General features: G+C 48.8%; 1 protein-coding gene across 1 annotated transcript; it reads left to right on the forward strand.

The window, feature by feature from the left end:
- Positions 1-223: 223 nt before the first annotated feature.
- RPP25 (ribonuclease P/MRP subunit p25) lies at positions 224-1,630 on the forward strand. Its single transcript, XM_006126267.4, has one exon. The coding sequence runs from the start codon at positions 637-639 to the stop codon at positions 1,294-1,296; it is 660 nt and encodes a 219-aa protein (XP_006126329.1). The 5' UTR covers positions 224-636; the 3' UTR covers positions 1,297-1,630.
- Positions 1,631-16,438: the final 14,808 nt, after the last annotated feature.

The raw sequence follows: 16,438 nt of genomic DNA on the forward strand, positions 1-16,438 counted from the left end.
CTTTGCTGACATATGCAGTTAGCAGTTGATGTCCTTGAGCTGGAGAAATCGCCCATGAGAAGGGGCCAGTTTCTCTTTAAGGGGGCAGGACTCCGGAAGCATCATGAAGAGAAAGAGTAGCTTTCCCTCTCCCTCCCCCAGCTGCTCCTGGACTGGGGAAAAGTCAGACTCTGCTTTTGCCAGAGACTGAGGGAAGTGGGGATGAGGCAGAGGGCTCTGGGCTGGGAGGCAGATCAGGGGTGTGGGGAGGGGAGGAGGGGGAGGAGGATCTGCTAATTACACAAAACCGCTCTGGGGGCTGCTGAAGTCCAGAATGAAGCAAAGAGCAGCAGAAGCGAGTGCTGCAGTGGGAGCAGAGGAGGCACCGGCAGGGATTCTCACCCAGGGAGAATTCTGCAGCTCCGTCCCTGCTGGGGACTGATCCTCCGGAGAAGGGACTATCTGGGCTTGACAAAAAGTCCTTCACCTGGGAAGGGAGAGTGCTGAGTAGCCAGTCAGAAGAGGCAAGATCATGGAAAAGCAGCACTAAATTGGCCCCCTTTCTCTGCTGACCTGGAGCAAAGGGAGTTTGGAGCCGATGGAGCCTGGCATTTAAACATCTGGTCTGACTCGTTTTCCCTCCAGGAAGAGCAAGCGATGGCTGCCAAAGGAGTGGAATCCACACCCATGCCCCCCGTAGTCCAGTCCAGGATGGAGAACTTCAGAAAGGTCAAGACGTCGGAGGAGGATAGCCCACTGCCTTTCCCCGACCTGCCCCCCGGTGTGGTGGAGATGAAGGTGAAGGAGGGCAGCAAGATCAGGAATTTGATGGGCTTTGCCATGGCCAGGATGGAGCTGAAAGGCACCCGGCAGATAGTTTTCAGTGGCTGTGGTCGGGCAGTCACCAAGACCATCACCTGTGTGGAGATCATGAAGAGGAAGCTGGGAGGTCTTCACCAGGTCACCAAGGTGCGGTACAAGACCCTGCTGGAGGTGTGGGAGAACAAGGACCCCCAGCCGGATGGCCGAGTGGAGAACCTGACTGTCCACAAGAATGTGCCCTCCATCTGTATCCTATTGTCCAAGGATCCTCTGGACCCCAGCGAGATGGGCTACCAACCCCCGGAGCCCAGAGATGGGCTGTGGGCTGAAAAGGGGGGAATAGAAGAAGATAGACTCAGTTCATGCTCACAAGGGGTGAAGAGACCTTTGGCACCTCCACACGGGGAGCTGGCTAACAAGAAAATGCAGGTACAGGTACTGGAGAGTCCAAAGGGCTTGGGGGCTATGGACTACATGCTGGACTATCATCACTGACCCCCCACCCCCAGAGAAATAACCTAAGCCATACATAGTGTACATAGAAAGGAGATTCTATATTGAAGACACTCTAGATTTTTAGACACTTTGTAATCAATAAAGGGATGTTGAAGCCAGTGCCTTGCTTGGTCATGAGTCCTGGTGAGCTTGCATGTTGCGTAGCTTTGCCCACAAAGACTCTGGTTCGTAGACACTGCTGCTCCCCTGCATTCCCCCCCCTTTCCCCCTCCTTCTTAGGGCTGGGGCAGTGATCAGCTGCAGGGAGCTGGCTAGTAGAAGGAACCCGGTGAGACAGATCAGTACAGGAGAGCGGGCAGCGAGCAGCTTATGTGCATGGGGAAGCACCTGGGTGGTTGTTATAGAATTGGGTGGGCACAAGGGTTTGCAGATGGTCAGGGGTGCCAACTAAAAGCTGACTCCGTGTCCCAAGGCATGAGTGAATGGGTGGGCGCAAGAGGGCAGGGTATGACAAAGCACGGTCCAGGGCGTAGCACTGTGTGACTAAAGTCCCACGATCGTATTCGCTGATGCTGAGGTGAGAGAAGGGTCCAGCTAGTGCTCCTGACCTCAGGCTCTGTGTGCGCATCCATCTGTACATCCATCTGCTGGGCCCTCTCCAGGGAAAGTCATTTGAACCTAATGTTCCTACAGGCCATAAAGATGCAGTTTGATCTGGGGGAGTTCTGTCCGTAGCACAGGGTGCAATCTCCCCATTTCCATAACTGCTCGCTTGAACTGGGGGTGTAATACTCAAGATGCAGGAAATCCAAAGTGCCAAAACTTTTTCTCCCTCGCCTAGTCTGGGCTCTCCTGGTGCTGCACCTGGGTTTCCGTGTGTGCAGGAACATTCCGAACGGTTTTTAACCCAGTCCTTAACCTCTTCCCCTCCCTCCAGCCTCAGCCCCTCCACACTAAATAATGCCTGAGTGTGCCTGCCTCTGCTAAAGCGTTCTGCTGCTTTCTCCTCTCAGACGTGTGGAAAGTGAGCAACTCTCTTCCCGGGCACTGGCAGTGAGATGGTGTTTATCAGACACTGTTCAGAACACAAAGCCTGCTTTGTTCCTTCCAGGGACGTCTGTGTTCCTGGCGGCGGATGGAGGAGGGAAGGGTTAGTTGATTCTGAATGCGATTGCTTTTATCTGGAGGTGTCCGGCTGCGGTGGAACGCAGCAGTTTCTTCTTTAGCTCCGGGGTGTTCAGTTCAGATAGGAACTCCAGACTGGAGGAGCTCGCGTGCCTCAGATGACTGAGAAAGTGTGTCTAACAGACCCATGGCGCTTGTCAGTGGGACAAAGAAAACCTTCAGGAAAGGAAACTGGTGTAATGAGTCTGCTTCTAAGCACAAGTGGAATGAATGCTTTGAGTCTTGCTGCCTTGACTAATTGGCGACAAAGCTCGTAACTGAGATAGTGATAGAAATGTAGCCGTGTTAGTCTGGGGTAGCTGAAGCAAAATGCAGGACAATGTAGCACTTTAAAGACTAACAAGATGGTTTATTAGATGATGAGCTTTCGTGGGCCAGACCCACTTCCTCAGATCAAATAGTGGAAGAAAGTAGTGCAGGCTGTCCCAGGTTGTGGCCTGGAGAGGAAACTGAAATTGCAGGAACTTAACATGAAGACCAAACTCTTCTCTCATTTGAGAGAGATGGGGGAGTTCCTTCATAATAGATGTGGGGTGCATTTCTGAGGCACTGTGGCTAAAGACCAGCAATGAATTAATGTGTAGTTTAGGTCTTCCCTGACCCTGGAAACTAATACACAGTGGCTACGTCTAGACTGGCGTGATTTTCCGCAAATGCTTTTAACGGAAAAGTTTTTCCATTAAAAGCATTTGCGGAAAAGAGCGTCTAGATTGGCACGGACGCTTTTGCGCAAAAGCACTTTTTGCAGAAAAGCGTCCATGCCAATCTAGACGCGGTTTTGCACAAGAAAGCCCCGATCGTCATTTTGCCATCGGGGCTTTTTTGCGCAAAACGGTTCTCAGTTGTCTACACTGGCCCTCTTGCGCAAAAGTATTTGCGCAAGAGGGCTTTTTCCTGAACGGGAGAGTCATTGTATTTGCAGAAGAACACTGACAATCTTACATTAGATCGTCAGTGTTCTTGCACAAATTCAAAGAGGCCAGTGTAGACAGCTGGCAAGTCCGCTTTTGCGGAAAAACTTGCCAGTCTAGACGCAGCCAGTAGTTTTAGGGCATTCAGCACCTTGCAGGATAGGTCCTTAGCATCAGGCAATCTGCCTTCCATATCAGGGGAAGAGTCCACTGGCAGAGCATTGAGGCCATCTAACATTAGGCAGATCTCGAGACGGCAGGGCTCCCAAGCAGAGGAAGGGTGAGGGGCAGAGAGAGGAGACAGTTCCTGCCCTGGGAGGGAATGTTCTTCAGAGTCCAACAGGGTGGGCTTTGTAAGTGGGACTGTATGGAGGTTCTGCACCTACCACTACAGGGAAAAATGAGACCAGCCGCAGTGGGTGTTGCAGGGAATACAAAAGCTGCTAGACATGACTCCACCATGTACGTTGTCTGGGTGTTGTCAGATCCACACTGAGACGCCTGAGACATCAGGAAAAATGGTTTGCTTGAAGCTTGTTGGAGTAACACCTTCATTATCGGAGCTGTTTCAATTACAGACAGAGAGGAGCTGTCAGGGTTATTAATGGAGGGCTCAGCACTCCTGGCTCTGTGATTCATTTTGAATAAAACACACAAACAAGCAGATGGGTTGTTTTCTCCCCTCACCATTTATTGAGTACCAAGCTCTCCATTTTCCATAAGCTGGGAGCCACAGGGCATGGATGCATCTGAAACCACTGCATCTTCTCCCTCTCTAGTGTGTATTTTTCAGTAATTGTTTTATTTTGTGCTCTGTGGTTTTGGACTGTGCTCTGAAGTAGCTAAAGCCAGACTATCCTCTGCATTCTTTGCTTGGGAACCTCACACAGAAGCCAGTATCCAAGGGCTACGCATGATCGTGGTTTTTACATTGTAAAACCCATTCCGCTGTTCACAATAGGTACTGATTCCCCTTGGGCAAGGAATGGAAGATGGCTCTGATGGTCTATGGTTCAGACCTGCTCACTGATCCAAGGTGGGTGAACGCTGGCTGCATGTGATGGAATCGTGGCTGAGCAATCAGTGTGATGCAATGGCTAGGGCCCTAGGCTAAAGCTGTGGCTCTGTCACTGACCTGTGTAACCTTGGGCAAGTCACTTATCCTGGCCCCACCCTTTGTCTATCTCTTGCTATGTTTTTGTGGCACCTAGCACAATGGGGACTCAGTAAGGGCCTCTAGTAACCCCAATTATTATAAAGGGCCTGATTCTTCTCTTGGGCTGTGTCTAGACTGGCAAGTTTTTCCGCTAAATCATATGATTTTGCGGAAAAACTTTCCAGCTGTCTACACCGGCCATTTGAATTTCCACAAGAACACTGACAATCTCATGTAAGATTGTCAGTGTTCTTGCAGAAATATTGTGCTGCTCCCGTTCGGGAAAAAGCCCTCTTGCGCAAATCATTTGCGCAAGAGGGCCAGTGTAAACAGCACAGTACTGTTTTCCGCAAAAAAGCCCTGATGGCTAAAATGGCGATCGGGGCTTTTTTGCGGAAAACCGCATCTAGATTGGCCACGGACGCTTTTCCGCAAAAAGTGCTTTTGCGGAAAAGCATCCTGCCAATCTAGATGTGCTTTTCCGAAAATGCTTTTAACATCAGTGTGAGAGGAAAACCGAGCCAATGAGAATCTCTCATCCAAATCCTGGTCCAAGTTCTCTGCTGCCGTTGATGAATGCAGCTCCCCTGACTTCAGTGGAATTTTGCCCATTTATACCAGCAAAGAGCTTTGCCCGTGCTCTTATTCATACTAATTACCCTGGGGGCCAGGACGGATTCTGCCTTCACACTGACTTTTTACGGCCCTCTAATCTATTGGCTGCAGTGTGCTCTCTCCTGACTTACGCTGTAATAAGTGAGGAGAGCAATGGGCCCATTGTTGTCATAAACAGAAATCATTCCTGACAGCAGTATGACTCAGCCTCCAAACTGGGAGGAAAGGATCCTACAGCCTGGAAAACCAAGGAGAGCTCTCTGGTTCTCAGACAGGGGAGTGAGCGCCTTAACCCGTCTATAATCTGTCCAGCGATCATCACTGTGACATGAGCTTGTTGGAGGGTTAGTCAATCCACTGGATGATCCAGATCTGTCCTTTTCATTCTTAAATATCACCCGTAGAAGACACAAAGATCGGGCTTCTGTCTTTTTTGTAGAAGTTCTGAAAGATTTTTTTTTAAAATCCTGCTTGTTTTTACTTACAAAAATCAGTATTTAAATCAGTATAAACTAGTCATTGTCAGTATGAAATTTTAGTTGGTACTGACTTTGCTTGTGCTTTTTATTTAGCCTGTTGTAAAACTAGGCAAATATCTAGATGAGCTGATGTACCCTCTGGGGGACCTCTGCATATTTCGAAGGTTACATGTGTCCCCAGCTGAGAACCACCAGGGCTGCGTCTAGATTGGCATGATTTTCCGGAAATGCTTTTAACGGAAAAGTTTTCTGTTAAAAGCATTTTCGGAACAGAGCATCTAGACTGGCACGGATGCTTTTCCGCAAAAGCACTTTTTGCAGAAAAGCGTCCATGCCAATCTAGACGCGCTTTTCCGCAAAAAAGCCCCGATCGTCATTTTCGCGATCTGGCCTTTTTTGCGGAAAACAAATCTGAGCTGTCTACACTGGCCCTTTTGCGCAAAAGCTTTGCGTAAAAGGGACTTTTGCCCGAACGGGAGCAGCATAGTATTTCCGCAAGAAGCACTGATTTCTTACAGTAGGAAGTCAGTGCTTTTGTGGAAATTCAAGCGGCCAGTGTAGACAGCTGGCAAGTTTTTCTGGAAAAGCGGCTGATTTTCCAAAAAAACTGGCCAGTCTAGACACAGCGTAAGTGTTTGGGGGTAAGCACATATGAATCTCCCATGAAGTCCTCCTATAAAACCAGCGAAGAGGGAGCTTGACATTCCTGAGGTTTAAAAAAGTGAATAAAAAAAAACCCTAATTTTTTCTGGTCATGTGTATCCATCATAAAGAAGGGAAGGTGGGAAAAGCATTTTAAAATCACCTTTGATAAGTAGGGATTTTGTGACTGTCAAAATTGGGGTAGGGGATGGCTTGAAAATAGAGGAGAGTCTTTTCTGTTGAAGGGGCTCGATTTCTCAATTTGGGTTGAAGAGGTTTTTCACGTAGGGAGAATGAGCTCAAGTGTTTTTGTCTAAGAAGCTCAGCCCTTAGAGGCACAGTTCCCAATACCAAAACTCTCTCTCCCCTCACTGGTCATGCTGTCTCCGAGGAATGGGGTGAGATGGCCAGCTACACCACACAAACTCTTTTTAGCTGGTATAACTGCTTCTGTACTAAGGCTGCAAGTATTGAAATGTCGTAACTCCCCCTCTATCCCTAACCGATGTGATTATGCCAGCAAAAGGTTCCAGTGTCAACCTGGCTTTGCTTGGCTCTGTGCTCTGCAAGTGCTTATGGCTATGCAGGTGTGGTGTGTTCTCCGGGTGTTCTCTGGCTGTGTTGTGAATTCCCCTGGCACAAGTTACACCAAAACTTACAAGGTAATATCATGTGCCAGCAATGCCCCTCTGCCATATACATCAGCCAGACTGGACAGTCCCTACGTAAAAGAATAAACGGACACAAATCAGATAACAGGAATGTCAACACACAAAAACCTGTAGGAGAACAATTCAATCTCCCTGGACACATCGTAGCAGATTTAAAGGTAGCCATCCTGCAACAAAAAAACTTCAAGAACAGACTTCAAAGAGAAACTGCAGAGCTACAATTCATAGGCAAATTTGATACTATCAGTTTAGGATTAAACAAAGACCGTGAATGGCTAGCCAACTACAAAAGCAGTTTCTCCTCTCTCTCCACATCAGCTGCTAGAAGTGGGCCTCATCCTCCCTGACTGAATTGACCTCGTTATCTCCAGCCTTACTCTTGATTGGAACTCTTTTCTTATGCCTGTATATTTATACCTGCCTCTGGAATTTCCACTACATGCATCTGACAAAATGGATCTTTGCCTACGAAAGCTTATGCTCCAATAAATCTGTTAGGGTATGTCTACACTGCAAAGTTAATTCGAAATAACAGCTGTTATTTCGAATTAACTTTAATAGCATCTATACACGCAAACTACTATTTTGAAATTAATATGAAATAGCGGAGTGCTTAATTTGAATTTGGTAAACCTCATTCTACGAGGAGTAACACCAAATTTGAAATAGCTATTTCGAATTAAGTGCCGTGTAGACACTTAATTCGAAATAGGGGGCCTCCAGCCCTTCCCAGGGAGCCCTGGTGGCCACTCTGGGCACAACCAGGAAAACTTACTCTCCTCTTCCCCAGCCCTGGAGCCATTAAAGGGGTAGACTCTGGCCACAGTGCCTGTGCCAGCTCCAAGCCTTCCAGCTCAGAGCCAGCAGTGACCACCAGGGCCCTTGACCCAGTGGCCCCAAAACATGAGCCAGCAAGCCCCTGGCAGCCAGCCCTCCACCACTCCCCAGGAGCAGTCTGCCAGCTCCCAGGAGCCTGACAGGGGCTGGAGAAGGCGGGCGCCTTCCTGGTCCAGGGTGGAGATCGTGGACTTTATTCAGGTTTGGGGGAATGCCCCCAACGTTCATGATCTCCACACTGGATGGAGGAATGCGGCCGTCTATGGCAGGATAGCTGCCAGCCTGGCTACCAAAGGCCACATGCAAACCCAGGAGCAGGTTTGCATGAAAATCAAGTTGGTCCAGCGAGATCCCCAACCCTGGGCCCTGAGCTTCCCCTCCCCCTTCTTCCTCTTGCTTCCCCCTTCCAGCTCCCTCCTCCCAGGTTTCCCCCTCCCCTCTCCCACCCTCTCTCTTCTCCTCTCCCACCTCCTTTTCCCAATCTCCCCAAAGATTCATCTCTCCCCCCCCAGTTTTATTCAGTAAACCCAGTTTCTATTTTTGAACATACGTGTCTTTTATTTGACATCAGGAAGGGGGGCTAGCAAGGGGTAAGTGGAAGGACGTGAGGGAGGAATGGGGCACGAGCCCCCCGTGGGGAGGACCGGGGTGGCTCTGAGGACTCCTTGGGGTGGATGCTCTCCTGCAGGGCCTCCTGGATCCTGACAACCCCCTGATGGACCCCCCGGATGGCAGCCTGCAGCAAGTGCAGCCAGGCTGATGGCAACGACCCCACGAGCTCAGGGGCAGCTCTGGCTCCATGTGGCCGAGTGCTGTGGTGTCCCGAGTGCGGGCACTCAGGGCACTCCAAGACAGGACTGCTTTGCTGTCCCTCATCGAGGTAGACAAGCAAGTGGGGAACCCTGAGAACTGTCTGTCCGGGGTGGGGGTAGGGTCCCTTTAAGCACGGGGCTCAGTTAGCCTCAGGCAGCAGCCCCACACACTAAGTCCTAATCTGATGCCCTGCCAGCACTGGTTCTGGCCAGCCTTAACTTCAGTTCAGGGTCTATTCAGTGTGGACGTGCGATTTTGAAATAGCCAAATACTATTTCGAAATAGTTTTTGTGTGTAGATGCATTAATTCAAATTAGCTTAATTCGAATTAACTATTTCGAATTATGTTAATTCGAAATAGCGCTGTAATGTAGACATACCCTGAGTCTATAAGGTGCCACATGACACTCGTTGTTCTTGCAGATTCAGACTAACACAGCTACCCCTCTGATACAAAACTTACAAGTGGCTACAGAAGTTATTTTTGGTATGGATGAGTGCATGTGGCTTTCCTAACAGAAGATGTAGGCAGGGCTACATCCCATATGCTACATGTTTGTTTCCTGTATTTGCCTAGGGCAGATATACATTTCTCCTTTTGCCCCTCTTTGTATTTAATACTGCTGCTAATGAGGGATTATTGCTCCTTGTGGGACAATGTATATGCCGAATGGGCTGATGCCAAATTGAAAATAGCCCATTCTAGTGATATGCATGTCATACTGACCATATATATTAATTTATTTCTAATAGGAATCAAAATCCTGGTGTGCTAGACACTGTTCAATGCATAGGAAGAAACAGCTCCTGCCCCATAGAGCTGTTGGCCTGCTAGAAAATCCTCTTCGGTGTTCAGGTGAATGTTATCGAATGGAGGAGCTCTGGCTTCCAGCTGATTTTGAACAGTGCTTGTGAGGGGGATATGTCTTCTTAGCTTAACTCTGCAGCAGCCATAACTGCCTGTACAAAAGGATCAACTGCTTTCCAGCGTCAGCATCTGTGAGACGGCTGTTCGGGAGCTCATGGGCATGTGTGGTGATGGCTGGATCGAGATGGTGAGTGCAAAGCCCTGGCTGGGTTGATTTCATTGGGATTGGTCCTGCCTAGGGCAGGGGCTGGACTTGATGACTCCTGAGGCCTCTTCCAGCTCTAGGATTCTAGTGCTATCAGCTATAGCAGGTGACACTCTCACTACATGTAGGGCCTGATTTTCTGAGGAGACAAATATCCTCAGCACCCTTCAGTTTGAGATGTAGCAGCTCAGCACTTCCAGAGTGAACAGCACTTGCTCTTCTTGTCCCCTTCGAAGAGCTCTTTCTCACAAGTTATCCTCTCTCCTGGCCCCCTCCTATGGCCAGTGCTCCTGCTGAAACACCTGCTGGCTCCCAGGCCCGCTGCCTTGACATAGCAAGAGGAGTCTCCCATTGGAGATGAGTGCTATATTATGAGCAAACCGCCGTGTGCTGGGTCGCCAGTAGGCATACATTGAGTCTGCTTTTACTGCATTTGAATAAAGACTTCCACAAGACATCTGCCTTGCCCTATTGGAAATTTGCAGTGACAGGATGCAGTTTCTCCTATTCTAGCCGTGTTTCTCTTTTGCCCTCCTCGCATGTTTATTGTAAAGGGAAAATCTGATCTTGTATGTTTTGAATGTTGAGGGATTCCCTTTATTTGGGGTTCATGCTTTTTCATTCCTACGTCCATGTGTTGGTTTGGTGAGTTTGTATGCGGAGTGTTTTATGTCGTCTGTGTTGTGTGTTTGCTCAATGGTTTTAAAAGGCACCTGTGTGTATCATATGGTATCTTTTGCCAGCAGACAGCCAAAACCTCAGGCATTTCTAAGCAAACACTTGGCGCCCTCTGCTCCAGTAACTGACTGTTGCCTCTGCCAGATAATAATGAATGTGCATGATCCCTAACATACTACACCTCCCTGCAAGATGCATAGCACATGGACGTATCAGGGCACATGCTCATACCTATTCAGAGGCAGGTATTTCTTTTGGAACATTCAGGGCCAGATCCCCAACTGGTGTAAATCAGCATAGCTCTACGGACTTCAGCAGAGCAGCACTGATTTACAGCATCTGAGGTGCTGGCCTTCAGTGTGTTAATCAGAGTAAGGTAAATACCATCCCAGAATGCCACTGGATGAGACAGGATGGTCTTTTTGGTTAAGGCCCTGGACTCAGTTCCTCATTCAGCCACAAATTTCCTGGGTGACTTCAGGCAAGTCACTGATCCTCCATACCTCATAGGTCTTTGGCTAACTGTAAAGAAGACAGAGCTACGGCAGCTTTAAATTAGATTGTGATTAAAGAGCAAGGTAACTTTTTTCATCTCCCCCTCTTTCAAGCCTGGGTCCCAATTACATTATTCTTTTAGGGGGATCCAGACTCTACCAGTGAGGAGCACATAGATAATTATTCCATTTAACAAATGGGAAACTGAGGCATAAAGACAGTAAGTGATGTGACCAAGGCTATATAGAGAGTGAGAGCTAGTGGCAGAGGCAGGATTAGAACTGAGGAGTTCTAGTGCCCAGGTGTATACTCATGATGCTTGTTTGGAGAGCTGCTGGATGTGTTGTTACACAGCCCAAGAAGCTCTTCATTAACATAGTCACAGAACAAATCAAACTGTGACTTTTTCTGTGTTACTAAGCTGCATGGCCTCTCGTTCTTCAATGGGTTCTGAGCAAAGGAGATGGTCTCATATTCAGATGTCCCCTGTGAGCTGCTCTTACTTCTTACCAAGTGCCAGCTGGAACCTAACTCTGAACCATCAGGCCAGAAATACTGAAGTCCAGCCATGCCAGGCTGGTGCCAAAGCGCAGTAGGGCATGAACATTTATTTGGCAGGCAAGGTTAGAGAGAGGATGCAACAGGATTCAATTAATTGCAGGGCAGTCCAAGGGCACAGTGGTGTAGAGCAGGCAGGTGGATGAGCACGATGGGAGACAATTCCTCTCTGAGTTGGCAGGATCACTCAAAGGGAGAAGTGCAGGCAATACAGAAATGGATCATTTTCCTGTTCCAATTCCTGACTGCTCTTGCTCCCCACTAAGGCAGATATGCCAGTGCCCCAACTTTCCCAGTTGCTCCCCCCACTCTGAGACGAGGCCGGGAAGGGACTCAAACCCCACAGTTTTTAACAGTAAAAAGCCGAAGTGCCAACTGGAAAAGGAAAAATGAGAGGGCTTGAGGCACTCGTCAGAACCAAAACTTCCAGGGAAATCAGGACTTGTGTGGAACAGCAGATGGATGATGGAAAGAATGGAGCCTTCGTCTGCAAATGAGTTTGATCCAGCAAAACCCCCTCAGGGCACATGTGCTGCTTGGCCAATTTCTCTTCAGAGTTAAAAAAAGAAACCTCTCGGATGCCGGCCTGCTCCCCTCCCACCCAGCCCCCTGCCTTTCCACCCAGTGTTCAGCTTGTCAGCTGGAACTGCCGCTCCAGCAGCTTTTGCTTTACATTTCATTGGCGGGCCTCGAATCTCCCCCTCAGGACAGGGAAAGCAGTGACAGCTGGGACATCAGCAATCCGAGCCTGGTGGGTAAAGAGGGCCAAAGCCATGGCATCTCTCAGGCTGGGTGAAGCTCACAAAGCGTTAATATGTGCTCAAGTGGTTGAATGCAAAGCTCAAGCCTCTCCAAACCTCTCCTCCCTGGGGATCTCAAGTGGCTTCCACCAGCTAAAAACTAGAGCAGGTAGGGGAAGGCCCTTGTCTGATCAGATCCAGCTGAAGTGATTCAAGAGGACCTGGAGGTTTTTCGCCTTCCTCTGTAGCATGGGGCACGGATCACTTGCTGGAGGATTCTCTGTATCTTGGGGTCTTTAAACCATCATTTGAAGACTTCAATATCTGAGAGATAGGTGAGAGGATTATTCTGGGAGGGGTGGGTGAGATTCTGTGGCCTGCACTGTGCAGGGGGTCAGACTAGATGATCATAATGGTCCCTTCTGACCTTAAAGTCTATGAGTCCATAAGAGCACATGAAAACCACCTCTGAGCCCCATCTGAGGCCCCATTACAGGGACAATTGCCTACAGTTGGCCCCTCCCCTTTTTGGACAGTGTCAGTCCCATCTCTCTTTGTTCTCTGTGTTTAACTGTATTTTAAAATCTCTTCTTGCTGTGTCTGTTTAGGGCCAGATTCAATGGAAACAGAAGCCAATAGGAAGATTCCTATTTATTTCAATGGGCATATAATTCAACTGTAAACTCTTTGGATCACATGCATTTGTACAGACCTAGCACAATGGGACCATATTTCACTGGAGCCCTGTAGGTGCTACTATACTACGAATTAGAGTAATAATTAATATACACCAGCCACCCCTTTGGAGAGGCGCTTGATAAATAACACGATTGTCACTGGGCAAAATTTTCAAATGCACATTTAGGAGTCCATGTACCATCGGGGGAAAAATCAATGGGTATTGGGCTTCTAAGTCACTCACAGGCTTTTCAAAATTTTTCTAAGTATCCTGATAATCTCAAATTAATAAAATTCTAGCAACTCTCCAAAGAAGAAGAGAACAGGGATCATCTCAGCTCTGACTGTACAAAGATCATTAAGTCCTTGTGCCACATAATTCTCCTTATTTATTTCTATCTAAAAAAATTGCCTATCAAGCATTCTCTGTGCATCAAGGTCAAGTATGAGAAATTATTGTACATCTAGAGAAAATCCCCATGCTGAAGATTTATGGCATAACATCCAGATTCTAATAGACAAGGAGGAGATTGTACCCACCCAGGCATTCAACCTCCACCCACCTCACATTCTAAACACTACAGACACTCTGATGGCAAAGTAAATATTTCTACATAGCCAGCTGGCTCTTTTTTTAAATAATCCAGATTGCTCTGTATGTCCATCTGTGGGCATGTGAGGGGCAGGAGGTGTGGGAGATAGGGTTGCCAGGTGTCTGGTTTTGAACCGGACAGTCTAGCATTTGAGCTTTCTGTTCGGGAAACAAATTGAGAAAATAGAAATGTCCGGTGTGTTCTAAATAAGATGTAATGTAGACTGTGATGTATTGTCAAGTGTGTCCGGTATTTTTGTTGAAACCATCTGGCAACTCTAGTGGGAGAGCTAAGGGGTTGGTAAATATCTCCCTTAGCCGGTCAGTCCGCACCCTCTCTGTATCATTTCCTGGTTTAAAGCAGTGGGAAGACACGCCACTTTTCCAGTTTGCCACTAGGGGATAGTGATACCCTAGGAAAGTCTGATCTTTCTGAATCCCAAGTTGACCCATGGTCAGCACTGGCATGGCTTGAAATCGTCCAACTGCTGGCAGTGGGTGAACTCAAAGAGACCCAAACTCTGCAATCTCTCCAAGGAAATGGAAAACTCATCTGGAATGATTACGACGCCCATGAGGACTAAGGGTCTGGTCTTGCTCTCACTGACAGTGACAAACCTCCCATGGCCCTGGATGTGAGCTCACAGGGGGAAAAGAGCTTCACACGAGCAGGCTGTGATTTTGAGCCTGGGCCTTTCAGGTCAGGCTCTCTTGTGAAGCTTCAGGGATCTGCTCTCTGCAGAGTAAGGGCCGTGCTCTCTCCTTGCCGAGCGAGCATTACTGTTTGTGTTGCCAGTGCCACTTTGTGTGGGGAAGAGCCTTCAAAAGAGGCTTTAAGTTGTAAACCCAGGCAAATTAGTTAGGGATCCTCGATTCTTTTTCTGTCTGAAGTTGATTTAGTGCTGGCAAAAGATGCTGAATCGACTGGCCCAGGGATTGGGCACCTCTGTAACATCCATTCCAGCAGCGCTCACTTCCCCCATATCATCCCAGCCCATAATTAAATCCTACCCTGGCTCATCCTCCCTAGCCCACTCACTGGAGAGACCAGCCCCCATGTACCTGCCCACGAGCAATTGGACTGAGACCATCCATCTTATTTTACATCCAGAAGGCATCCGATGGTAAGGACACCACACCTGAGCTGGCTTTGAGCCAGCAGCTCCAGCCGCTCTGTGTCCCACAATAAAGAATCTTCTCATCACTTAGCCTCCTCTCGTCCTGCACTTAGGCACCCTGGAGAGCACAACAAACCGACGCCTGCACCTCTGCTGTACAGAACACAGAAACATGACACAGCTGCAGCACCACTGCACAAAAGCTCAGGGCAGGAAGGGAAGGAGGCAGGGAGCTGTCAAGCCACCAGCCACAGCAAGAACTCAGATCACAGAGACGCGGCTCTTCCATTAAGTACGGGGTGAGATAATATGGGGGAAGCGAGCACTGCTGGGATGGATGTTACAGAGAAGCCCAATCTCTGGGGCAGTCGATTCTGCATCTTTTGCCAACACTTCAGCTATGAGAAGGAGATTTTAAGCACTCGCAGAGCCCCCATGGCCCTACGATCTGAGCATTCATCCTCACGGTGTCCCTGAGAAGTAGGGAAGAGCTGTTACCCATTTTAGAACTGAAGAATTGAGACCCAGATCCACAAAGATATCTGGGTTTGTCACTTTCATTGAAACCAATGGGGGTGAAGGTGGGGGAGGTAATATCTTTTATTGGACCCACTTCTGCTGGGGAGAGAGATAAGCTTCCAGGCCACATGGAGCTTTTCCTCAGGTCAGAAGGACTCGCTACAACTACACGGTGCATGCTAAAATCAGTGGAAGCTGAAAACCTTTGAGGATTGGGACCTGCGACACTAAGGAACCAGTGGAAGTTTGGAGCCTAAATAGCTTTGTGGTTCTGGGACAGTCTGTGGTGGAGCCTGGGATCTCTGAGTCCTACCTAGGCCATGCTGAAATACTAGTGTGATAATAGCCAGGGCTCATGTTCAAGCAGCACTTGCTGTGGTGCACACGTTGCCCTAAAGCTCTGCGTGGGGAATCTGGGGTAACTGGACAGAAAGGCTGAATGTGCGGTGCCCTTGCTGCCCTTACGTGCGCCAGTCGTGGGCACATTCCCTACTGGCCTTCCCGTACCCTACGTGGCATTGACCTCCCTCTAGCCGGCAACCAGAGAAGCAACGATGGGGAGGGGTGTGCAGTGGGGAAGGCCATCCGCTGTATCTTGGGGCTTGGCAGCAGTGGGGCCAACTGAAGGGCTCTGCAGGGGCCCCAGACTAGCTGAAACCAGCCCTGAGAGTATTAACCGAGACTTTAGTGACTGTGGGTACCTCAATATTGAGGGACTCCACTTGAGGTGCCTTAAAAGGGCCTGATTTCAGAGGGTGGGTGCTCAGCACCTTCTGAAAACCCAGCCCCCTTACAGCATCTCCAGTGCCCCACAACACAAGGCACCCCACAGCACTAGCCACTTCTGAAAATCATTGCCCCTGCCGCCAACTGAGCCAGCAGGGGGCAAGCTCCAAGCAATGAACTGAATTGGAATTCAGCCAGGACACTGGGATGGCGAGCCTTGTTCTTCTTATTTGTGCCCTAGGATCTCGTAGAGGCTGCAGCAAGACTTAAGCTTTGTGGTCTCACCTGAAAAGTGACTGTCAGGCAATATTTAAATAAACCTTCAATTGGTCTCTCATCCGGAACAGGGCCCATTGGAGCTGACACGGCAGGCCAGCCCTAATAACCAGTGATGGATGGATAAATGATGAAGGAGCACGGTACGGTGGAGACAAAATGCATTTGCTGCTGTTGGATTCAGCCACACGCTCTCTGCCAAATGTATTAGAACAAGGAGAGGTCCTCAGAGGCGCCAATGGGATATTGGGTTTGTTTTCTGCCCTGGCTCATTGTGATGCACGGGCGACAGTGGCTGTGCCTGAGATGTAGCTGTTCAGACAGCTTTCGGTTGCTGCTTTTCAGCCTGATGTACAGAGATTGGGGGATGAACCTCCGCTTGCTCCTCCATCAGCGCTCTCGCACTCGCTGCAGTTACG

This window comes from Pelodiscus sinensis, chromosome 14 (assembly GCF_049634645.1).
Source record: "Pelodiscus sinensis isolate JC-2024 chromosome 14, ASM4963464v1, whole genome shotgun sequence".
Taxonomy (NCBI): domain Eukaryota; kingdom Metazoa; phylum Chordata; order Testudines; family Trionychidae; genus Pelodiscus; species Pelodiscus sinensis.

Excerpts from the sequence above, each read along its gene's own strand:
- RPP25 (XM_006126267.4), top strand. The coding sequence starts at position 637 with ATGGCTGCCAAAGGAGTGGAATCCACACCCATGCCCCCCGTAGTCCAG.